Source organism: Podarcis melisellensis (genome assembly GCF_964234715.1).
Source record: "Podarcis melisellensis genome assembly, chromosome: 2".
Classification (NCBI taxonomy): domain Eukaryota; kingdom Metazoa; phylum Chordata; class Lepidosauria; order Squamata; family Lacertidae; genus Podarcis; species Podarcis melisellensis.
The window spans coordinates 72,506,102-72,530,541 of record NC_138529.1 but is presented as its reverse complement, the minus strand read 5'-3'; the positions used below and the strand labels follow the sequence as shown (position 1 = coordinate 72,530,541).

The 24,440-nt window shown below is 44.2% G+C and overlaps 1 protein-coding gene across 2 annotated transcripts in view; it reads right to left on the bottom strand.

Annotated features, from left to right (window-relative positions):
- The window catches only part of SEMA3G (semaphorin 3G), a 76,187-nt gene that overhangs the window by 4,471 nt on the left and 47,276 nt on the right, over positions 1-24,440 (bottom strand). For both annotated transcript variants that reach the window (XM_081900280.1, XM_081900281.1), the window contains 11 exons: positions 19,545-19,635; positions 17,711-17,827; positions 17,160-17,302; positions 8,933-9,047; positions 7,694-7,763; positions 6,804-6,948; positions 5,297-5,528; positions 4,288-4,379; positions 3,600-3,641; positions 2,049-2,274; positions 403-542 (listed from right to left, as the gene is read on the bottom strand). In XM_081900280.1, the coding sequence (XP_081756406.1) occupies positions 403-542; positions 2,049-2,274; positions 3,600-3,641; positions 4,288-4,379; positions 5,297-5,528; positions 6,804-6,948; positions 7,694-7,763; positions 8,933-9,047; positions 17,160-17,302; positions 17,711-17,827; positions 19,545-19,635 (1,413 nt within the window). The remainder of the gene's footprint in view (positions 1-402; positions 543-2,048; positions 2,275-3,599; positions 3,642-4,287; positions 4,380-5,296; positions 5,529-6,803; positions 6,949-7,693; positions 7,764-8,932; positions 9,048-17,159; positions 17,303-17,710; positions 17,828-19,544; positions 19,636-24,440) is intronic.

The window sequence follows — 24,440 nt, the reverse complement described above, 5'->3', positions numbered from 1 at the left end:
TGCTGTATATCCCTCTACCTGATGAACCAGTTTGCACATAGAAGGAACCGTTTGTGGGGGAAGCATTTAAGTGGGGGGAGGGGAGATACATGCCCTATCTGCAGCCTGAAGTGGTACCTATGCAAAATTCTTCCACCTCAGTCTCCCAGCTCATGCTGCGTAATGGGTAGAATGGGCTTAGGTATTTACTTGTTTAAATTGTTTATATTTATTAGCACATTTTCATGGCAGAAAAAAGTTTTAACCGTTGAATTCACAGTGGTGGTGAACACCTCCCCCCCCCCAAAAAGCAGGAAGAACAAGGTTAGAATTTGAATGCATTTAGCGATATTTTCCCCCCCTTAAATCCTATTGAAAAGGAAGCAAAAGTATTGAGAAAGTGGAGAACGGGACTGGCCTCACCTCATCTCTTAACTCTTCTGGAGACCGGTGTACAAACCATTGCACCGCAGCCTGGGGTGATTTTGGGATGCACTCCAAGAAGGTGCTGTTGTGTTCCGTCCCATAGACCACCTTCTCCTCCGTGCTGTCGAAATCATCCACTATGGAAACAGGAGGGTGCCCATATCAGAGACTGCTAGCTGAGCAGAAAGAGCCCATCTCCTTGCAGAGGGCCATGGCTTGCGTAACAGGGCAGAATACTGCAGCTGAACATGGGGAGGGGTTGGGGCTGGGTTTAAAGCCTTGCTGAGCCAGGGACTTGTTGTGTGGCTCTTTGGCGCAGAGAGGTCTGTCACATGCAAGCAAAAGCTTGACCTGTACACCTGGGGACACTAAAAGAATTATTTTTTTCTATGTGCATGAAGGCTCCTCTGAGGCACATCTGTGATAACATAATGAAAGCCTCAGCTAATGCTAGCTGCCCAAACTGTTGCCATTTTCACCACCACCCTGTGTTTTCAAGGGCTGTGGATATGGCTTATGACATTGCCCTTGTTAAGAATCCTTGAGACTGGCAAGCCTGGTGTTTAAAAACTTCCCTGTAAGTGTCTGGAATAGCAGACATCATATCAGGATGCTCTGCCAGCCATGTCCCACACCAGCACCATTTTTTCCTGTCTGGCAGTAAAATATTAACCCTCTCCACCAGACTTCTCACCTATTAGAGGTCTTCAGCATTCCCTACCTACAGGGACTCTTCCTCATTGGCCCCTCTGGCTTTTAGTTGCAAATAAGAATCACCCAAATTAAACATCATAGAACACAAACTGGGATAGTTTCTTCTTATGTTTTTGCTACAGTTGCAGTTTTAAAAATAAAACATGGCATCTTGCCCATAGTCCTTCATCATGTGATCATCTATGTTAGCTTCAACAATCTGATTTAGAGTTTTAATTTTCTGTCCTGGCACATATTTAATGTTTATCCTACTCACACCCCCACAGCATCACCTTTTTACACTTCTCTTAACTGAATTCCTGGGCTGGACTGCTTTCTTGTAACACTCAAGCAATGCTTGCCCCCGCCCCCACCAGCTTGCTTAGAACACCTGCCTACATTATTAGATTCTAGGCCATGGGAGATTGGGAGGGGGGTGGGGCTGAAGCTTCCTAAAGTAGGGGACTGGGAGATTGGCTGGAAGAGAGGCAGTGTGCTGTAGTGGTTAGAGTTTTGGACTAAGACCTGGGAGACCCCAGGGCTTAAATCCCACCCAGCCATGAAATTCACTAGGTGACCTTGGGCCAATCACTTGCTCTCAGCCTAACATGGTTTTTGCGGGGATTAAATGATGAGAAGGTGAACCATGTATGCCACCTCGAGCTCCCTGGAGAAAAAGGTGGGATAGAAATGCAAAATAAATGAAATGAAATGAGTAAGTATACCTCCTCCCAAATAAATAGACGGTAATTTTGTGAGACTCTCATGGCCTTTGATCTAATGAGCACGTTGTGGCAAAAAAAAAAAGAGCAACACAACAGCACACATATTGCCACTGGGCTACCCTACTCAGCTTGCACTGCAACAGAGTGTATTGCGTACACAGCTGCCCCATTCTCTTCATAGGCCACAGCTACTGGTCTGGGTATGTACCTCGCATGTTTCCTCACCTGTCAAGTTTTGATCCAGGCACTGGTGCATGGGGTTCCCATTCCGGATGTCCTGCCGACGAAAACGACGCTTGCCTGATGCCTGGTACCTGGTGCAGGTGAGGCCATCCCAGGCACAGTAAGGGTCCCGTGCTAGGCAGCACTCTGCACAAGCTGTCCCATATGTCTCACACTGATGCAGTTTCACTTGGGCAACTCCCACCCGGGAGCCTACATACAACATTTGCTGTCAAAACAATGGAGGCTAGGTGAGTTGGAGCAGTACTAAACTGCAGAGTCCTTACTCTCCAACCAACATTTTCAACAGCATTCCTATGAGAGCTAAGGAAACAAACCCTTGCAGTGTAGCTTTGATGCACTCCTTTCTCTCCAGAAGAAGCTCATCGCCTGCACCCAGTAGAACAGCCTTTGCCAACCTGGTACCCTCCAGATATTTTGGACTGCAGGTTGGCAAAGGGAAACTTGGGCTGCAATTGGAGCCAATTGCCTGAAGACAATATTGCCTGAAGACAATTCTCCATAAAAGCTACTCTTTTCAAATTCACTGCTGGGGCACTAGAGAATAATTAGGTTAAGATTTGCCTGAACTAAATCTAAAGCAACCAGGGGATTGCAAAACAGGCTGACAGTTCTAGATACAATATCCAGGTGGGAGAGCAATACAAGGAATGTTGCAGGTCACGACAGAAGTACGCTGTCAGGTATACAGGGAGTGAAAGGCAGCCTTTCAAGTTACAAGGAGTAAAGAGGGACGCGTGCGTTGCATGCTTGGACTCTAATGCAGCGTGATTTATGGGAAATGGTGAAGGGTAGGAATGCTCTCACCAGTTCTGCTAGCTTTCCTGTGAACTAAATAATAGATGAAGATTAAAGTCCAGGGGGTGGGTCTATTTACAGATCTAAACAAACATTACAGAAGTAGATGAATTTTATTCCTTTTGGGACCCCCCAAAAAAAGTTCAGGTGGTGAAGAAGGTCAAAGAGCAAGCAAAATGTACATGACTGAGGTCCTGCATAGCAGGATTGTACTAAAATAAGGACCTTGCGGTTTATGAATGATTCAAGTGTTTAACAGAGCGGAATGGTTTCGCATTGACCCTTGGGTTGCTGTCCTGGTATAGCAGAGTCTAAAACCAAGGTCCATCTTTGTAGTGAAACATGCTTATTTCTGTTCAGCCTTGTTAATGAGAACCCTACGAGTATCTCCAGAAGTGTCCCACCCACCTCACCTGCCAATACATGATGCCTCCTACACACATAATGTATGGCTGTGAATGAACCTTGCACCTAGGTGTGAATTGAGGGTCAAAACAGACATCAGGTGGGGAATCTGTGATTGGATCTCCTGGGATCAAAACAAACAAACCTTTATTATAAAGCTGCTGCAGGGGTCTTTGGTCTTTAATAGATAGGGTTTTATTTTGATAAAAGTGCTGGATTGCCACCACCAGAGCCTGCAGTAGCCAATGGCTTGGCCATTTCTAAGGCATTCTTGCACAGTGGCTTCTCCACCACCACACCTGTACTTTAAAGAAGTAATTCATTACTCACTCGCTTGACAGATATTTCCATCTCAGTAATAGGGACTGGTGCCTGAAGGGAGAAAAAAGAAACAGCCTCTCAGGTAAAACCTGCCGCAGAACTGATCCCTGCCCCAATACCCCACAACTGCACATTTCTGTCCTGCATTTCCTACAGACATATAGGGTCATTCAGCTCCCCGCTATTCTCACACAAAAACAAAGGCACATGGACACGCACAAACAGAGAGACAAAGAAATTGTTCAGGATTAGAGCTTTAGTAATATTGAAGTGCCATGTCCTATGACATATGGCATAAGATAAAAAGGACAGTCTGTGTGGAAACTGGACTATAACAAATATACTTATTCTGTGACATGAGCACAAAATTAGACAGGTAATATCTGCTAGTACACAAATATGCATCCATGAATGTGCAAGAGAGGTATATCCAGTGCTATTTTTCTAACAAAAGAGGTGCCAGAACTCACCATGAACACCTCCCTTGTTCTCTTAGAATGGCAATGGCGCCCACCCAAGAGGTGCTGAAACTGAGTTTCCGTGAGTTCCCACTAAAAAAAAAACCCTGGATACATCCAATCTACACGTGAACAAAGAAGAATACTTAGCTAATTACATGTCTGTGTAATACAGTTGTGATTGGCATATCTGTTCCGGGATCAGGTTGTACACGTTGCCTTCTTTTTTTTTACCTCACCTTAAATACTTGAAGCTCCTCCAAAATGACTTCTTCGGCTGCTGCAAAGTTGCCTCTCTGAAGGGCTATAACCTTCAGTACAGAGCCAGCATCTAGGAAGCAGCAAAGGGAGAACCGTGAAACAAAGGCAACTACCTCTGTGGCTACCAGACATTCTGTCAGAGGCGAAAAAGCCTGCTCCTCTTTGACCACTGATCTCTACCATGGACAGAAACTTGCAAAGAAAGACAGCTTGTCCTTGGGGACCATGTTATCCCCACAAATAAGCACTTATAAAAGACACAAAGAAAGCTGCTATTGGAAGTCGAGAGAGAGCTGGGATTTGACTCCAGTTTACACCACTGACTGCATGTGTGATCATAGATGTCTTCTTCACTTCTCCTGTCCTTGAATCCTTTTTGTTTATGAGCTATTTTATGGGAAGCCTATGCTAGTTTAAGGGAAATTGTTTCTCAGCTGATAGAGGGGTAGCTCCATTGGCTCACTGGAACAAGATGAAAGAGGAGAGCCCCTTCAAAAGTATTTTGCCCTCTTCTTCCCCCACCTTGGTCTTTCAAGGAACTTTTCAACTCCTTGCATCTAGTCAAGTAGGTACTTTATCTCACCTAAAAATGGAGTGTATCACAACATGGAAACAGAAAGAATGCTTATTGATACAGTAGCCTAGGACAGAACAATAACGGATAAATGCTAAACGCAAGTTCCAAAACAGCAATCACCTACAAAGAGTAAATGTGGGTGGGGACTGAGGAAAGCGAGAAGCTGGCAAGCTTCAAGAGTCATTCTGTAAGACAGCAGGAAACTTTGCTGAGGCCCCCGGGGTTTCAGTTCATATACAAAAAGGTTTAATTTGATCCAGGGATCACAAATACTTAGCTGGCCCCAAACCTGGTTTTCCATACCCAAGCTCAGCCTCAGAGCATGCAAAATTCCAAGAGATTGCCTCTAATATTCACTTCCACATTGACAGATGCCCATCACCAAGCCCTAACGCTCCACGCAATTGCACCTGTGCCAATGAACATGACATCATACTGCCCATCCTCAGCTTCCACACGGTCCACCACTATCTGCCGCAGGCGGTGCTGCAGGTTGGTCTTCACCAGCACAGGCCGGCGATGCAGAGGGTACACGGATCTGCTCATCAGAGGGTGGGCACGGGCAAAGTGCAGGACCTCGTCGGGGTAGTCCTTGGTGGAGGAGTACTGCCGGCTTGGCTGATTGGTGGTTTTGCTGGGGCACTGGAACGGAGGGAAAAGAACAACATTTCAGCCAAATGGGGCTCTTTTCCTGCTGCTTCACCTCAGAGCAGGATCACAATGAAAAGTCTCCTATGATTCTTGACTTATAGGAATGATTCTGACTAGGGCAGGGGTGGGGAACCTCAGGACATACCCCTCTATCTGGCCCTTGGCCCAGGCCTCACTTCCTCTTCAGCCACACATTTCACTTGCCTCAAGTGTTTTTGCATGGCTGGACTGTGTCTTTGAACTCGGAAAATGACTCTAGCTTGCCTGGATGGAAGTTGGGGTGGGCGGTTGTAGAACTAGCTTACTGAATAAAGGTCACTCACTGCTCTGTCCACGTTTGACTCTTGTCCCACTCACCACTGGCATGTGGCCCTCAGAAGGTTGCCAAGAAGGAAACACGGCCCTCAGGGTGAGAAAGGTTCTCTACAGAGTTTTTGACTGCTTTAGTGAATACCATCCCTAAAAGTTCATTTAATTCAGCATCCAGTACCAGACAGAAGCCCCTGGGAAATTCATTTATAAATCAACACAGGTCTCAGTTGACCTCATTAGGAAGAGTCCACTGTTTGCTTCTGTCTTAAGTACTAGAAATATATCTAACACAAGACACAATGGTTCTTACTGGATAAAGTGGATGAAATGCTACACTGACTGGCAGAAGATCTTCAGGGTTTCAGAGAAGGGAATTTCCCAGCACTACTGGAGATGCCAGGGACTGAACCTGGGACCTTCTGCACACAAAGCATGTGCTCTAACCACTGGGATACTGGCCCTTGGCTGCTCTTGGAATTTGCTCTACCTGAACTATGTGCTTATCTTCTGTGATGTCTCTCTGTTGCAGAGGACACTTCAGTCACTTGCAACAAAGAATTTGTGCTACCCCTCAGAAATGTCTGCTTCCCAATCAGAACGTCACCCACTTGCAACTTTTCAACTTGGATTAATGCCTTAACACTGTTCCACAAAAAGAAGTTGATAGTTTTTTTTTTTAAAAAAAAACCAACCAAATGCCATATTTCACGCATGTCAACAGGGGACTTTTCCTGAAAGGCCATTTGTTTGTTTTGCATGGAGTTGCCAGTTCACCCTAACATCTCCTGCTCCATAAAATACTGCTAGACACAAACAGCCAGGGTCTTAAAGGCACTGCCAGATAATATCCGAAATCAGCATTAATTATTAAGTAAAAAAAAACTATGGTTAGGAAGTTCTTTTTCTAAACAAGTGTTTAAGATTGTTTTCATAGTTCAGGTATGAATTACTTACAACTCCTGGCCTCGGGTAAGGCACCTTGCCCTCATAAGCTGCCCACTGATGGTCTGGGCCATCTTTATGAGCAAATGGTCCATTAAAAACCTCCCAGATGTCTGCCATACGATATACACAGATGGCAAAGCCTTGGAAGACATTGCTGCAATGAGAAAGGTTTACCTATAGTTAGAACCTATTTGGGGAAAGAACATTTTTTCCAAACACTGTCTTAATACTTAGTATTGTGTGTATTCAGTGCTTAGGTATATTAGGGAGTGAGGTAAAATACAGCCTTACATTTCCAGTTGTAAATGCTTCAAAATCATCCAAGAGGATTGTATATTATCAGATATTAGGAATTCCATATCAGATAGCATGGCCTCCATTCTTCAAATTAACAGTATAAGTACTGAAAAACTGGCAAGCTATAACTAGTCCTTCACTAGAGAAACACAAGACGATTTGTGCTACTGATGATATAGGGGAAGTTATACACAATCCAGGTTTCCACACTGTGCTTCATTTCTGATCAGTGCATGTCCCGTAACTTCCTGGTAAAATCCTGTAACTTATCTTACCACAAAAGTTCTGGCATTTTCTTTTTTTGTCCCCCAAGAGTGCCCCTCCAGATGGCAATAATGCAAAGAACACTGGCATAGCATCAGAGAACAACTAACAAAGAGGAATGGTATGTACACAGTCTGTCATAAATCCACTACTAATGCACTATTATTGCATCAACGACATGTTGGAGAAAAGGCTCACAGAAATAACACCAATCTGGAGAGGCCCTCAGAGAAGATTTGTATGGATGAGAGTTGCTCGGTCAAGGTATATAGTGCTAGACATCTCAAGGTTCCCTTCAGAAGCAAAACAAACAAACAATGAAAGCAAAATAATCTCACCTGATGGTGCTAAAGAGTGCATAGATCTCAGGGCTCTTCCCATCTTTGGTCCTCAGGAGAAAGACATCCTCTGTTTAAGAGATGTTTGATTCACAGCATTTAAAGGGCTCTCCCATGCAACTAACTTTGATCACTGGCCTACCAACATACACATTCCAAGAAACTAAAGTCCTGTTTTAGTCAATTGGATTGCTTAGGGTCAGTGGCGGAGCTTCATGCTCTGGCACCAGGGGGCGGAAAGCAGGTGGGGCTGGGGCTGGTGTGTGTCCCGGGGGCAGGGCGCACCGCCCACAGGGGCAGGGAACCCAGCATGGGGGGGTAGGGGGGCAGCTGTGATGGCACCACACTGGGATTGCACTGCCGGGGGCGGTGCGCTTTCCCCGCACTCCTCTTCCTCCACCAGTGCTTAGGGTATGCAAGTAGCTGGGGGCTGATGGATGCTGGTACCAAAGAGACAGCTGAAAAGATTGGTGTGTGTATGTGTGATTTGGCACTACCACTGTGATGGTGAAGCTGTGACCTTGACATCCACTTCATCACACACTGCTTTCAACACTCAACTCCTGTAATCTGGTGGCCCATCCAGAAGGCACTCACAGGCTGTAACACACTTGTAGTCCCCAACATACAATTGATAGGGCCAGCCCTACCACTAGGCAAAATGAGGCAGGCAGCTCAGGCAGCAGATTTGGGGCATTACGAAAAGGCAACAAAGTGTTTACTGTTCATTTTGTTGTTATATTGTTAGTGCTAGAGAGAAGGAAAAGTGCTTGTGGAATATTTTGGCAATCCTGGCAAGCTTTAGGTACTGTCCACCTTGACTAGGCTAGGGAGGGTGCCATTTGCTGCCCTGCCTCAGGCAACAAAACGTCTTGGGCCAGTCCTGATCTTAGTGATTTCCTAACGCAAAAGTATGTTACCTTCATCGCCTATTCATAGGGTGGGAAAGCTGTGGCTCTCCAGACGTTGTTAGACTCCAACTCTCATTAGCTCCAGACAACATGGCCCATGTCTTGGGAGATGGGGCTTCTGGTGGTCTGTGGTCTTTCCATTGCTCACTTTCATATTTCCTTAGCTTGAGCACTGCATAAGGTGCGCCCTGACTGTTCACTGAGATGGACCCCCCCATTCTCCTCATATTGCCAAATTAAACCCCACTTTTCAAGGCTTGGCTTCCAGTTGACAAACTGAGGAGCTAATCCTATGAAAGGCAACCAATCCTGAGCTCGTTTCTCTTACCCAGTTCATCAAAGTATGTATCAATGCCATCTGGTCCTGGGACAGAGCACACCAGCCGGGCCTTGTTGAAGGTGCTCCACTTATGGACTAGCACTCGCTGTCCTCCAGCATCATTCTGAAAGGAGAAGAGTAAACAACGATCCTCAGAAGTGGAGGCAGCTGATGCTTCTGATATGAGGTCTCTTTACAAATAAACAAACAAGACATGCTTAAGCTGTGCTTTAGGAATCCTTCCAGAGGCATCAAAAGCAAAACTAAAAACTCAGAACCAAGAGAAGGACAGATATTGGCTTCTATTCAGATTGCTCTCATTTCTGCTCTGTAGATCTGTCATTTTCAAGCATTCTAACACAAGGGAAACCCTTTTTCCATACAGACCTGGCCTGGGCCCACACATACATTATTAGCTCAAAATACAGCTGGCCATTCTTTCTCTCAATTCAGATCAAAGGTGGTTTGGGCAAAAACACATGAAAATATAGTATTCCATAAGAAATGGCAGGACAGATACAGAACGGATATGGATCATGGCTAACGTTGTGTGTACACTGCTTCCCAAACCAGCAGTGAGAGCACACTGAACACAGAGTAAACAGGTACACAGCCTTGGCTTCCAAGAGACGGGACTGGTCCAAGACGTTTTACTCCCTGAAGCAAAGAACCAGATTCTGCCCCTACTTTCCACAAACAGAAACAAATTGGACTTCAACATCAGTGGTGATGGGGCAGCAGGCAGGCTAGCTTAGAGGGCACAGAGGAGACTACATGGGACACCCAGCTCTGTCCTACAGCACCTCATCACTCAGCATTGACTTCCCTCCAGCAGCTACTGCCTGAAAAGGCTGTGTTACTGCCTGCGGAGGCCATGCAGACCATGAAATTTGTTAAGTTGTGGGTTGACATAGCAGCCGGCACAGCGATTTCTTCAAGTAGCTCTTTATTTTGTAAGCTGGAATAGAACTGACTGCAAACAGTTCAGCCGGCCTGCTTTTACAGGCAGCCGGCTGTCAACATTGTAACAACAACAGCCCAGAGTTCCCGCCTAAAATAACTGACGCGGACCTGAGTGAAAACTATCTACAGACCTGAGTGAAAACTATATACAGTATCCCCCTGTTGGCCCAGGGTGAAACTACACTACATAACACCCCTCCCCACCGAGATAAGGCGTTAGTTACAATCGTAATGGTTTCCTTATATACAGCACTAGGCGTAATGGTTCAATTAGGCACAAAAGCATATCGGTTACATTTCCCATACTTAGACCAACAGTGATACATGCCCAACAACATAGTCCTTTAAATAAGTTGGGCGCTTGGAAACTCTGCCAGACCGCCGGGGACTGGTAGCCAAGTCCGGAGGGCCACACAGTTCTCGCTGAGGCTGTGGTGCGACCCTAGGTGGCGTTGGAACCAACTCCCCTGGATCCGCTGCTGTGGGTGGAGCCTCCGCAAGTGGAGTGGTCTGAGTCTGTTCTGAAGCGGCTTGGTTCGGCTCATATTTTAGGATGTGCTATGAAACCTCTCTTGCATGGCTAAGTGGACTAGGACTAGCAAACAAAAATACTGCTTCTGGGCAAGGGAAAGTCAAACCTACACTTCAGTTCCCTTATTGCAAAACATGCAGTGGTCAGCAGTTATTTTTTATTCAATATTGTAGCTTTTTGCATGCGCTAAGTTTGGGAGAAGCCCTGTTTCATATAGAATGAGCCTGCTGAGATGGACTCTGCAGGTACATAGCAGAAAGGAGGACTGTTTCAGTAGTAAATCCCCAGTTGTGAAATTCCATCTTCAAAGATACACACAGGCAGTCCCACGTTATCAGCTTTTTGAACAAAATCTGAACTTTTATTCTAGCACACATTTCTAATATTAAATCAAATTCATCAACCATGTTTTCTTTTCTTTCTTTTTTAAAGTGCGTGAGGCCTTTTTGCATTTTAATTTTCAGCTTTTGTTTCTGAAACATTTATGTTTGGAAGCTGAACAGTTTTTTGTTCATTATCCCAAGACATATGTTTTATATCTCTCCCTGCCCCCCAAGAATGTGGGTACCACACAAGCAGAGAATTGAATGGAAAATTCCCCTCTCTCTTTTTTTCCTGAAGGGGACTGCTAGGATTTGCATTGCACTTGTTGATGAGGCTGATTTTAGGAACTACACCTCAGGTTGCATTCTAAGACGCCTGGAATAAATTCTGTGACTGCAGCCTCACATCATCAGCTTTTGGTAGCAGCGCTGTAACCATGTTGCAGAAATGTCCAGTTCAGTCCATGTAACCATCAATAAACATTTCTGTAGCCCCACTTCCTGCAACTACAATTTCAGACACATACCAAAAGAAGCTTTTTTTGGCTTTTACATTCTTGACTCTCATGCTGAAGGATACTGCGTTCCCATCTATTTTTGGTGCTCCTTTATTTCACAGTTATCTGCTGCCATTCCAACTCCTATACTTTTCACACAGAAGAACTATTTTAGTATGCAGTGTCTTATTGCATTCCCTTCAATATGCCCTGCTGCTTGAGCAATCTTTTTATCTCCATTTGCAATCCTTTCTTTGCAGTCTTGGAAAGAGCACCAAAACTGCAATTCAACTTCACCTCTCCCCCTTCCCCAGTTCTGGGGGTTCTCCCAAGCCGATTCTGGGGGTGCAAGGGGCACAGAAGGGGAGAAAGCCCCATATCACATAGAAAACCTTACATAGGGCTGCTGCTGCTGCTGGGACTCATTCCGGGAACCCCACCAATGCAAACATATTAAAAACAATGCACAATGCAACAATTGTAAAAACGCACATACTAAAGCTTGATTGAATAACTGTAAGAATCATATTGTTAAAGCTGCCCACATGCCCAAGAGAATGAAAACTTTTTAATCCGGTGCTGAAATGATAGTAAAGTCAGAGCCAGGTGTGCCTCCAGGTGTGCCTCCTGTCATTTCCAAATGACAGGAAAGGCCCATTCTCAGATCACTGCCTACCCTCCCCACTGATTTTGGAATTGTGGTCTCCAGGCAGGTACATATGGGAAGAGGCAGTCCATTAGGGACTGGGGTTCTGAGCCGTATAGAGCTTAAAAGGTTGAGGCTGGAAACTAAGCAGCGGTTAGTGCAGTTGGGCCAGAACTCGCTAATCTTAGGATTATAAGAAAAAAATTCTCAGAAAGACATTCATTTTCCTTACCCAAAGCCCCGCAAGCTAAACACAGCTGCTAATTGAGCCCTGAATCCCATGGGCACAAAGTGTTAATGCTCTTGAGAGATCCAACCGGTGGTGCAGCTTAAGTAGTTTTCATTGTGCGTATTTTGTGACTGCAACAGACACCAAAGAAGATAAGACAACAAAGTAGTGCATCTCCTGTGACTCATATGGCAACCCGCCAGCTCTGGAAGTCAGACTATATCCACGTTTCTGTGTCTCAAACAAACAAAGAATCCCTCTCCGTGTAGGGATTGATTAATCCAATAAATAACTGCTTCATCGCTGTGTCTTAAATGTTTATTTCTAGGATTAGGAGGAGAGCAAGGAATTCACAGCCAACAGAACTTTTCTGTTTGCATGGAAATCTGCCAGCTCCCCTCTCTATCCTCAGCGTACTGTTTCGTACTAGTTCCAAAGAATTTGAGTTATTACAGGCTGGTGCCTCCACGATAATTTCCAGCTGATTATTTTTTTCTCCCCTATGTCTTTGCAGCAGAGGAGAGTTTACTTTTCAGTGGCAGAAGTAGGAACTGAATCCAGCTCTTAGGCCCTTCATTCCATTAGGGTGTGTCAGGAGTGAGCCGGCAGTAAATCACACCGTTCAAGTTGGAGTTAACTCTTTATTAGCAAGAACACAATCTGCACAGATTTGGCAGAGTGTCTGGCCTAATGAGCACAGCAATTCATCCCTAGTAGAGATTCCTCATGGATCAGCTGCCGAGACTGAAAGACCCCAACTGGTCCCTCCCACCATTCCTCCGCATCCAACCAGTCCCTGACAGGGTAACTCTCAGGCTTCCCAGAAGCCAAAGGCTCAAGGTTGAAATAACTGCAATTGAAATAATCGTAACCTTTTGGAATGTGACATCTGGCTAACATATCCATGCGGAGGTCAGCTCTAGGGGTGGCTAACAATAATGTTTTTACCCATCACTATTTGCAATGGAGAATCAATAGCCATGAGGCCTGATGATGTGGCACAGTACAGTTGATTCATCTAGATGTTAATCTGGCAGTGTCCTCCCAACAGTGAATGCAGCAGCTGTGGAATCCCACAAGACAAAAGGAGGGGTAAGAGCAAATGAGCATATTGACGGAGTCCTCATCCAAAAGTACTGGAGCAATCCCAACCAAATGGCACTCTGAGAGAAGGCAAGCAAAGCAGGGGGTAGACCTTCTCTGTTCCATATGGTGTAGTTCTCATCAACATTCCTAGGGTATGATGCTGTTATGATGCATATCCAATGCACGATCAGGGACAGGGGGCCTCTCTCAACAAGAAAGATGCATCCATAACATCCTATGCATTTCCCCTCAGTGATTACCTGTTATTTATTCCCCAGTTATTTCCTGCAAACCAGCTTTTCCCTCTTTCATCTCCATCCCCACTGCCAAAACAGATCCAATTAAGAACAGTTCTCCATAACACAAATGAAATTGGAAAGTCTATCTTTCACTTTATATTTTCCCTCAGATTTAAAAAAGAAAAAGTTTTCAAGCTGTTCACATTCAGTATAGCAGAATGTGAAACAGCTTTGAGTAAACAGCCTGGGTCAATGGTCAATTACCAGTTATCTGGGTCGTGGAGGATAAGGTTAAAATAGGTTACTTGTCATGTTGGCTATTCTGCCTCTACATAGGAGTTGCTGGGGATCACGAGTGGGAAAAGGCTACTGTGCTCACCTCCTGCCTGTGGCTTCCGGTAAGTCTTTGGTCTGTTGCAACAGGGTTCTTTTTCTCTTATCATCTCATAAAACAACTTTCCCCCTTTCTGCCATGACTCAGAGAGACGCATTCTGCTCCATTTCTACTACCATGGAAGGTTCACTCTGGTTTTGGCACCTGCTAAAAACATTCTTGTTTAGACAAGCCTACCCGGAATGAAGCAGGGCCTTCTTGGTTGCAGCATCATGCCTATGGAGCTAGCTTCTCTAGCGATATCTGACAAATGTGAATCTCAATTTTCATCAGGGGTTTGGGGAGCGATGCAAGGCATCAGAATTCTTTAATTTCCCCCTGCCTCTATTTGGTGGGTCTCAAGGTTCTAGTAAAAAACAAAGAAGAGGCATGGAGGCAATAGTGCTCCTGAATACCAGTTGATGGAAGCCATAGGAGGACAGAGTGCTCTTGTGCCCAGGTCCTGCTTGTGGTTTTCCCACAGGCATCTGGTTGGCCACTGGATGCTGGACTAATGGGCCATTGGCCTGACTCAGCAGGGCTCTTCTTATGTTTTCACCCTGCAAGCCTCAAGTCTTCCCACCCCTGCTGTGAACTTGGAAGTCCACACACAATAAAAAGGCCAAAAACAACCTCAGGAGGACCAAAACAAACAAACAAACAAACAAACAAACAAGAACAGCCCCTTAAGTGAGCTGCAAGAGAAACAGTCCCAAGCAGGGGTTTCCCCCAGAAAGGGTGTGTGTGTGTGTGTGTGTGTGTGTGTGTGTGTAAGTCCCTTTGCAAATAGATTATCTCCAAACACACTGGGAACCAGTTCACCTCTACATGGGTTCTGCTTATTTTTTTAACTGGGAAATTTCCAGTACAACTCTCCCTCCAGGCATGATCTCAATAGGTGGCCTTGAGTCTTTTTCTTTTTCAGTCTTTCTGTTTCCTCTGCCCCACCCTCAATTTTCAATACTGGGATAACAAAGCCGGCTTAAAATGTGGTATATAATAAAGACCTCATGAAATGCCCTAAGCAATACTAACAGGAGTCTAATGTTATTTGCAGGGTTGTTGCTTGACAACAAAATGAAACAAAACATGCTATTAAACCACATCTTTAACATCTTGCGTAGTTCAGTCCTGCAAGGAAATCTGCTGCTGATTCTAGTTTAGCACCTTAAAAACCAAGGCTGCTTTAGCAAGGAGCTGCTACGGAACTTAAGTCAATTTTACAGGTTGAAATGTTAAGACAAAATGAAATGAAATGAAGAGCTCCTTCAAGCCTCTGCCCTTTCTGAAAACATTAAGTTAAATAAAGTTAGCATAATTCAAAAGGATACTTAGTGTTAAGCACCCCAGTTTCAGCCCAACCAACAAAAATGCCTCTATACCGATTTGGGCAAGATATGACAATTAAAACAGTTTCAAAGCAATTATTTCTTTCTTATTAATGACATTTATACGCCGCTCCGTAGCCGGAGTTCTCTGGGCAGCTTTACAATAGAAGAACTAAAATACATTCCCTCCAAACCATAATAATATATAAACACAGCACAAAATTAAGCAGCAGGGATAAATAAATACAAATCAGCTGAAGATTTTCAAAGCAGCATAACTCAAGTCTTTAAAACCTCAGCTCCATAATGGCTCTCAAGTATAAATTATATAACTTCAAGCCTTTAAAAATGAGGGCAGAGAGAGAAAGATACCTTCAGGAAAGGGCACAGGCTCTCTGTTCTGACACATGCTCAGCAGAAGTCTCTGCTTCACCCTACAAGAAAGTGCCTTTATGGAAATCTCCAAGAAATGAATGCAACAACTCTTCTATAAAACAGATGGCAATGGGCACAAAGAAATTATTTCTGCTCTCAGTCCATTTCCTTGCTATGCAAGTCTTCAGCTAAATTAAGATACACACAGGATGGTCCATCAGACCCTTTGATGGAATCCCTTGGAGGAAAAGCAAGTGAGCACAAAGCAGCTGTGGTGCAAAAGATCTAGGAAAAAAGGAAGGCTGGAATTGGAAGTGACATGTACAGAAAACGGGGGAGTTTCCATGTGGATGAAAGGCTGAAGAATTCAAAGGCTTTGAAGGAATCCCCCCACCATGCTTCCCCCCCCCACCACATAATACCGAATTACCAAAAAGAAAAAATTCCATGTTCCTAACCTTGGCTTGAAAAGAAACATTTGCAGTCACAAGAGATTTATGCAGCCCTCTCAAGCCCAGGCACTGTCTTGACTGAAGTGCTTAAAAATGCTGTGCGTGCCAAACAGACTTCCTATACCGTAGCTGTTGATCAGGAGCCAAAGGCAGTAGGGAAGGAGATCTGATCCCAGGGCTCAGCCCTGGTTAATAGATTTGCAAACTTGTAATATTTGAGCCCAGAGCTTTGCAGGCAGGGTGTTATTATTATTATTATTATTATTATTATTATTATTATTGCTGTTGCTGCAGGGAGATTCTGCACATAGAAGGCAGTGGGCTCCAATCCATTATGAGCACCTTGCAGCCCCAAATGGCTGCGCTTCAGTGTCCTCCTTAGTTCAGAGTGGCCCTTCTAGTACTAGGGGCATTGCCATGTCACCAAATCTGACTAGTTGATCTGACATCATGATTATGATACAAAAAATGGTGATGAACCTACAGTCAGCTGAAGCTGAAAGCATAAATAATATTGCCGAGGTGTGCATGAATCAGGGAAGGTGTTGGGTCCCCTGAAAGCCCTCATTTTAGGTACGTACCTAAATTTGTCCAAGAAGATCTCTCTCTCTCTCTCTCTCTCTCTCTCTCTCTCTCTCTCTCTCTGTATTTAAGCCCATCCAAGGCTTATGCAACCCCTTTCACTGGCTTTACATTAGCATCCTATGGCTAGTACAGTAATAGCCTGTTATTTCCAGGGAGTGTGCTGGTTCTGAAATCGAAGGGCCACAAGGGATTGGTAATGGGATTTAGCCACAATCAAGCCACTGGGACATATAAAAACCTGAGATTCTGAACAGGAGAGTTGAGCCAAAGTCAAATGTAGCCTTATGTTGTGGCAAAGTAAATCAGGGAGCTTCTCTGGTGTTACCAGTATATGGTCACCCTTTATTTTGATTGTACGCTATGAGGGCTGCTCCAGGCTAGTCCACCTAGGATGAACAGTAGACTAGTCGTGTCCTGTGACATGCAGTACATTTCAAGTGACAATGGTGGGAGGAACTGACATGCAGGCACACACATACATGTAAGCACATATGTCCAATAATATAGCTTTGGAGTCAGTAACGCACCAAGCTGTTGGTCTCCATACATTCAGTTCCTTGTGCGATGTTCATCACACTCTACAGACAAAATAGACCCCCTGAACTCACCACACACACCCTCCCCACACGGCTAAAGATGGCCCGGCCTTTGCTGTCCGACTCTGCTGCTTTCTCAGTGAAGAAAAAGTAGACTTTGTCATTTTCCCGGTCATCATTGTCTGGAATCATATAAGCAGCAACAAACTTGGGGCCTGTAAGAAAAATATTGTACGGGCACGTTAGAAAGAAATCACCAGAAACCGGTTGAAGCATGGCACAGACCTTTATTTTATTTGATTTTATTTTTAAACCTTTTCAGGCTTCCTCTTGGCATGGTTTGTTTAGATGTACTTAACAAGATTTATACTGTGTACAACTCAATTGGAAAAACCTGTGAGCAGTTTACATAAAACCATATAAAACATTCCCAATTAAATACTAATAAGCTCACTTTAATAACAAGTGGTTACCAAAAGAAGCAGCACACAAGGTGTCCTCTTATTAATGGGCATATATTCCAAAGAGGCTTAGTTATACAGACAACTCCCCGTCCTTATTTTCTAAGTACAATTTTATTGTAGCCTTTGGCCTCCACTCCACTTCACATCCTGTTCTCCTACCATTAAGCAGCCGCTGGTCCATCTCAGTGCGCAGAGGGGAGCGGTGTCCCATAGTTCGGAAGATCACAGAGTCCCTGCCCAAGAAATCTGCTGTTAGTCCTGTATACAAGTCTCCACCTGGGAAAGAAGCCCCACAGAAACAATCAATCCTTGCATAACAGTCATGCACTAACAAGAAAAACAATACGTAGCATTATAAAGCACACTAGAATATTCAAAAAGCTTCCCATACATGATGTTTATTGTCATCCTATATTATAACCATCATATAAAGTACTTCAGTATTTGTAGATGGGAGGCAGAGAGAGGCTAGCCTTGCCTAAAATCTCCTAATGAATTAATGGTGAGTGTTGATTTGGGCACTGGTTCTTTCAAAGGTCATAGTCTTGGCAAGTCCCTTATACCAATCTTCACAGCACAGGAATTGCTTGGCTGAAAAGTCACATAAACCTGTTTTATACAACTACATCAAAAAGAGGAGATTTTGGCCTGTTTCACACATTATAACACTAAGCCATGGTTGAAAAAGTCATGAGTTAACCACAAGTTGTTCCCCAGAAAGACAAAGGAACCATGGCTTGTTTCTTCAAAATTTGGTCAGTTTTCCAGCTACTTGTGCCTTGTGTCCTTTTTCTTGGTGAGCGTCTGAGGTGTCCAAACAAACTATGGTATGGTGTGGAAGGATGCTGAGTTCACACATAATGCCAAGCCATAGTTAAACAACAGACTTCAGATCACTGTTCACTGGCAATAAACAAACAATAGTGAAGCCATTAGTGAAAGTACAAACATAACACCAAACTATGGTTTAATAAACCATAGTTTAATAGACCACAGCTTTGAGTTATATACACATCAGCACAGAGATCTTGAAAGAGTTCAGAAAATGCCTTACAGAAGCATGCAAGTACGGTCACTGACAGATTACCCTCCTTTCACATGCCAAGTTTCCTAGTTGAAATGTTGGTATGTAACACACATGATTGGGGTATACTGCAAGTTCATTAGATGAAATATAGTTGAGAAGCAGGCACACTTTTTATGGGGCGGGGGGGCATAGTCTTACCTATGAAAGGGACCACATATCAACTGCTGTAACCCACCCTGGCACTTTATGGTGAAGGCAGGTAAGAAACTCAATAATGATACCGGTAATTTACAAACCATACACTGAACTGAGGAGAAGTATGGATGCCTCCAATGAACATTCAACCCCCCAAACCTATCTTTGGGGAGGGGGTCCTATAAAGGCTTTCCTATAAAGAATTGACTACTGAATTTTGTATTAACTTTAGGTTGTAGGTGCAATTTATTGGCCACTTTTAAAACTGGTTTGGACAACCTGAGCTACCTCCAGTTTTCACTTCGGAGAGCAGCGGCTGCAGTGTGGGTTTATGAAGGTATAGTAGCTTGCTTGTAGCCTTTTCTTTTCTGTCAGAACTGACAAGCAGTAAAATCACATGATCAAAGAGGCTTTCCCATCCCAAAATAGTGGTTAAAGACCATGTCCTCAGCTCTTGAGGTGGCCACGAAAGAGCCTGAGAGAATGGTTGGGCCACCCCTCCACCAACTTCCCTGGGCCGACTTAGACCCATGATCTCTAGAACAGAAGAACAGAAGAGGCAAAGACCAGGCAAGGAGCTCACACTACTAGCTTCCTGGGAAACCACCAAACGCTGAAGGCAAATCTGCTTTTTAATATTTTGTAACCTGGTTTAGTGTTTTAAACTGCCTTGAATGCCTTGGCAGAAAGGCAATATATAAATATAAAAATAAGGACATTCAACCCTGCTGCTAGGGTACAAAACTCACACTGATCTAGTTTGGCACCTACCAATGAAAGCACTTGCAAATGCCCTGTTGGGCTCATGAGGACATCTGCCCCGGCCACTTTCTACACTGGAAGGATCCAAGCTGAACATATGCTGGGGAGAGAAGAGCACAAATGACAAATAAGGCATCAAGACAGCTTAAAAGAACCACAGCTCTCTGAGTGGGTAGTCTGAAATTCAGAGGTGATGAGGGAGTGCTCATGTGGAAGGAATGAAGAGAGCCTGGACAGATGCATCAGAAAACATCTTAGGACGAGCATGCGATGCTAGCATGGAGTGACCAGGATGACATTTTCTATCTAACCATAAGAAAAATGGGTGCTGACATTATTCAGCGAAAATTAGGGCCTTAACTTCACATGACTCCAGCTGGTCACTTGCAATTACATTGACCCTGTTTTGGATTTTTTAATTAGAGCCCCCATATGCAGAAAGGAGAAGTTTAATTCTTCCCTCTCCACTGCAATCTCAACAGCAGCAGCAGCAGCAACAACAACAACACACACACACTAGTCAAAAGCCCCCATTGGGCCATTTTCTTTGACATTGAAGGGCGAAGCGATTATTTTTTCCTTTCCCATACACCCCAGTTTCAATTAAAAAACCAGGGGTGCACCTCTAAGTAAATAATTAGATCATGGCAGCATGACTGTAAGCAATACAATCAACACCACATGTAGTTATGTTCTCAGTGTGAACATGTTAAATCTGTATATTTCTCAATACTGATAGCCCTTTAATTTGTTTATTATTGAAATAATTTTGGCTCTGGTGTGTTTTTACAATACGGAATTGTACTTATTTCAGATTTGGTTACTCAGAAAATTATTAATAGAGGCCTGAGCACTATTCATCTTTCCTCTCTTCTTCTGATAAGTTTAATCAGTCATAGTTTCAGGAAACTGAGAGGCAAGCCCATGATGTTAACAGCTGGGACTTGGAGAGACAGCAACAGAGAAAACTGCCAGAACAAGAGGAACCTTTTGAGTCAGTAAGACTTTCAGAAGAGCTCAGAAGACCATCTCCTCATTTTTCCAGTATGATTTTACAATCTAGACCAGTGTTTCCCAACCTTGGGCCTCCAGATGTTTTTGGCCTACAACTCCCATCATCCCTTGCCACTGGTCTTGCTAGTCAGGGATGATGGGAATTGTAGTTCAAAAACAGCTGGAGGCACAAGGTTGGGAAACACTGATCTAGACTACAGTAATGTAACCCTTGATGGGAGCAGAGGGGCAGGAAGAGAGTAAAGGCTCTAGTCTATAACATTCTTACCCCGGATCCCAGATGAACAAAGAGTTCCTTCCCAAACCAACCTGCTGCGTTGTCTAAAAGTTTTTGGTGAAAGGCTTTTGCTCTGTATGGACTTTCAGATGGTAAGCAGTTATGACACTTTTGATCCAGTGCCACAGACCATCATAAGAATAAAAAAATTAAAAAGTGGCATATATGAGACAGTGGGCCTAAGGATGCTGGGAATCTGTATTATTCACCCTCCTGCTTTGCAATGCCTGGAACAGATTGTGCTTTCCTGCCTTCCTGCCAGTTATCCACTTGGCCAGACAAAGCAGCCTCTTCAAGCTGCCTAATTAAATGTCTTCATCATGCAACTGTCCACCCACACCCAAGCACAGGGTTGCTCCCCAGTGCAGTTTGCAGGCCAATATAAGGCCAAGGCTAGGCCTTGTTAAATTTCTGACATGCTGCAGCAGCACAGCACAGGACCCCAATTGTATTTTGTTACGCCTCTCAATAATGTGGCTAAATTAGCATGAGTGTTTAGCAAAGGGGGGAGGCACTGCCGGATATGGTTATGGAGTGAGATGTCAGAGGGACAGTCCGATCATCCCTTTTGCTCACGATGAACAGCTGTGCTGAAAGGGTCCTTTCTCTCATGCACTCAATAAAAGCTTCTGCGAGTCAAATCCTCCCAAGCGAGAGGGGTTACAGGGTGAAGCTGAATGACCTTCCTGCTAAGGCCAGCTTGATTTATGAGCAACAGCTCAGAGGGAAATCAAAAGCTTGGAGGGAGGGAAATGCCACCCACATATTTTATAATTAATATATATGTGTGTGTGTGTAAAATTTATTTATATATATATATATATATATGCAGGTTTTGGTGTCCTCGGGTGTCTTCCCGTGTAAAAGTTGGGGTGTCTAGGCGACGTTTCGACGAGGTCTCACTCGTCATCTTCAGGCTGGTGCTTTCGGCTTCTTGTTACTGGAACAGAGCAGGATCTCAGTGTTTGAGTTCCTATAAATACTGTTGAGGGGGTGTGGTGTATAGCCTCCAATGTTCTGGGCAGAGAGGAAGTTCCCAGGCTAGTGTGCCTTTTCTTCTTTTGTTCCTTAATTACTTGAGGGATATCTTGAGTGATTTCTTGAGTGATATCCTGAGTACCACTTAGGTGGGTCATTAGGTGTGGATTAGTTGCTAAAGTCTTTGTGTCTTGACCTCTTGAACTTTGTGAAGGGTTTTTCTGAGAAGATGGCTGTACTGCACTTAGTTGTGCTCTGGCTTGGCTTCGTGTATAGGGGCGAGCTGTGGTTTTGTGGCCTGTGTCAGCCAGATCTGTGTAGGGATTGCAGGGGGGTGCAGCATCCGGAGGTGCCACCATGGTTTGGCTACTGGATGGTGTCTGTAATTTATCTGTGGAGAGGGTCTGGGTTTGGGTCTGGTGTGGTTGATTGGTGATAGCGTTCTGTGTGCCTCTGGATCTGGTGTCAGTTTTTGTGGGGAGGGCTAATTTCCAGATGTCTGGCAAGCGGGATGTGTCGTCACGCTTGTTCATGTTGTGAGGGTGTTTCTCTATCTCGATGGCTTCCATGATTATTCTCTTGTGGTGATGTTCCATGTTAAAGAGCAATTTGGAATCTGCAAAATTAATTTCGTGTCCTGTTTCTTTCATGTGTTGGAAAAGAGAGGAAGTTTTTTCTTCTTTTTTGACGGCATTCTTGTGTTCTGCGATACGTGCATTTATTCGTCTGTTTGTTTGTCCAATGTACGTGGCTGGGCAGACTTTGCAGGGTATTTCATAGACCCCTTGGTTTTCCAACTGGATTTTATCCTTGGGGTTTCTGAGGATATTGGCTATTTTTTGGTTGGTGCAAAAGGCTGTTTTGATATTGTGTTTATGGAGGATTTTGCTAATTTTATCTGTAGTGCCCTTGATATAAGGAAGGAGGGCCATGCCATTGTTTTCTTCTGTGTCTTGGTTTTTGGGGGGTGTTTCTTTTTGGATTAGCTTCGTAACCCTGTGCAGTACAGCCATCTTCTCAGAAAAACCCTTCACAAAGTTCAAGAGGTCAAGACACAAAGACTTTAGCAACTAATCCACACCTAATGACCCACCTAAGTGGTACTCAGGATATCACTCAAGAAATCACTCAAGATATCCCTCAAGTAATTAAGGAACAAAAGAAGAAAAGGCACACTAGCCTGGGAACTTCCTCTCTGCCCAGAACATTGGAGGCTATACACCACACCCCTCAACAGTATTTATAGGAACTCAAACACTGAGATCCTGCTCTGTTCCAGTAACAAGAAGCCGAAAGCACCAGCCTGAAGATGACGAGTGAGACCTCGTCGAAACGTCGCCTAGACACCCCAACTTTTACACGGGAAGACACCCGAGGACACCAAAACCTGCATTCCTGTACCCGTGAAAATCTACGAAAGCAAATATATATATATATATATATATATATATATATATATATATATCCCAGCAGGAAGCAAGCACTGTCTAAATCTGTAAAGACTGTACAACTTCAGGAATCAGTCCAGAAAAGAACCACAGGGATTGAGCTAGTAAATGAGATCTATGTCACAATGGCCTTCCTTGCTTGGAGTAGGAAGTTTAGCAATATGGTTAGTAGCTCCCAACACCAGACAAATAAAACCGCAGTCCAAAATTGGTGTTCTGGACTCTCCCAGTCATGACATCAGCCAGCCACACTAGTAGTTCTCACATGAGGCAGCCAAGCATTGTTGCACAGGGAGAGAAATAGCTGGTGTTCGTGTCTGTCTGCCCACCCCAAGAGACAGGTGGTTTAATGCAAATTATTAAGAACATGCTGCTTCTCTTCTGAGCACAGTCGTTGAGATCTCAATTTCACCTGCCTCTTCCCTGGTTCTTGGCTCTGTTCCCCATTTTAGGCTCTCTCTCTCTCTCTCTTTTTTACACAGCCATCTTTCTTGTTCCTTCTTCCCTTCAAATAGCTAACAGAATGTGCTTGGAGTGAGCGTCCAAAAAATAAAGGAGGCGTGGATTTCTCTTTAAAAAAACAACCAGAAAGGAGAGGTCGTATGAGATGGGGTCGGATACACAGTAGAGAATCAATCAGCCTGACAGATTAATAGACCCAAAATCCATTTCTTTCCTGGATGCTTACATGGTTGGACAAATTCCACAAGTCCAGCCACATTAACCCATAACAACAAGAAGACTTAAGTGCATCTGATATTACAGTCCAGTTTATTGGGCAACAAGGTCCCCCCCCCCCCCGTTTAAAGAAATACAAGCACTTAAATCAGCCTTTCTGTTTAATAGGGCAATATAAATGTATGGTTGGGAAAGATTGTTGAGGAAATGCAAAGCTAGAAAGTTCCTGAGCCTAGAGCACACTTCAGTCATTCAAATCTCATGCACTGAGGGAGAAAGAGAGGATTATCCCATAGCCCTGTCCTCATCCCCCTCCCAACAATTTCATTGCTCTCTATGTTATGGGTAGGACTGCACTAAGCAGTTTCCATTGGGGAACTCCCTAGTGCATTTGGGGAAGGTTGTGTGTGGGTTCCTGTGCCCAAAGGGCTGTCAGAAAACCCGTTTGAAGGTATGCTTTCATTGACAGTGCATCTTCAAAGGGGCTCACTGCAAGCTGCTTTAAAGTCC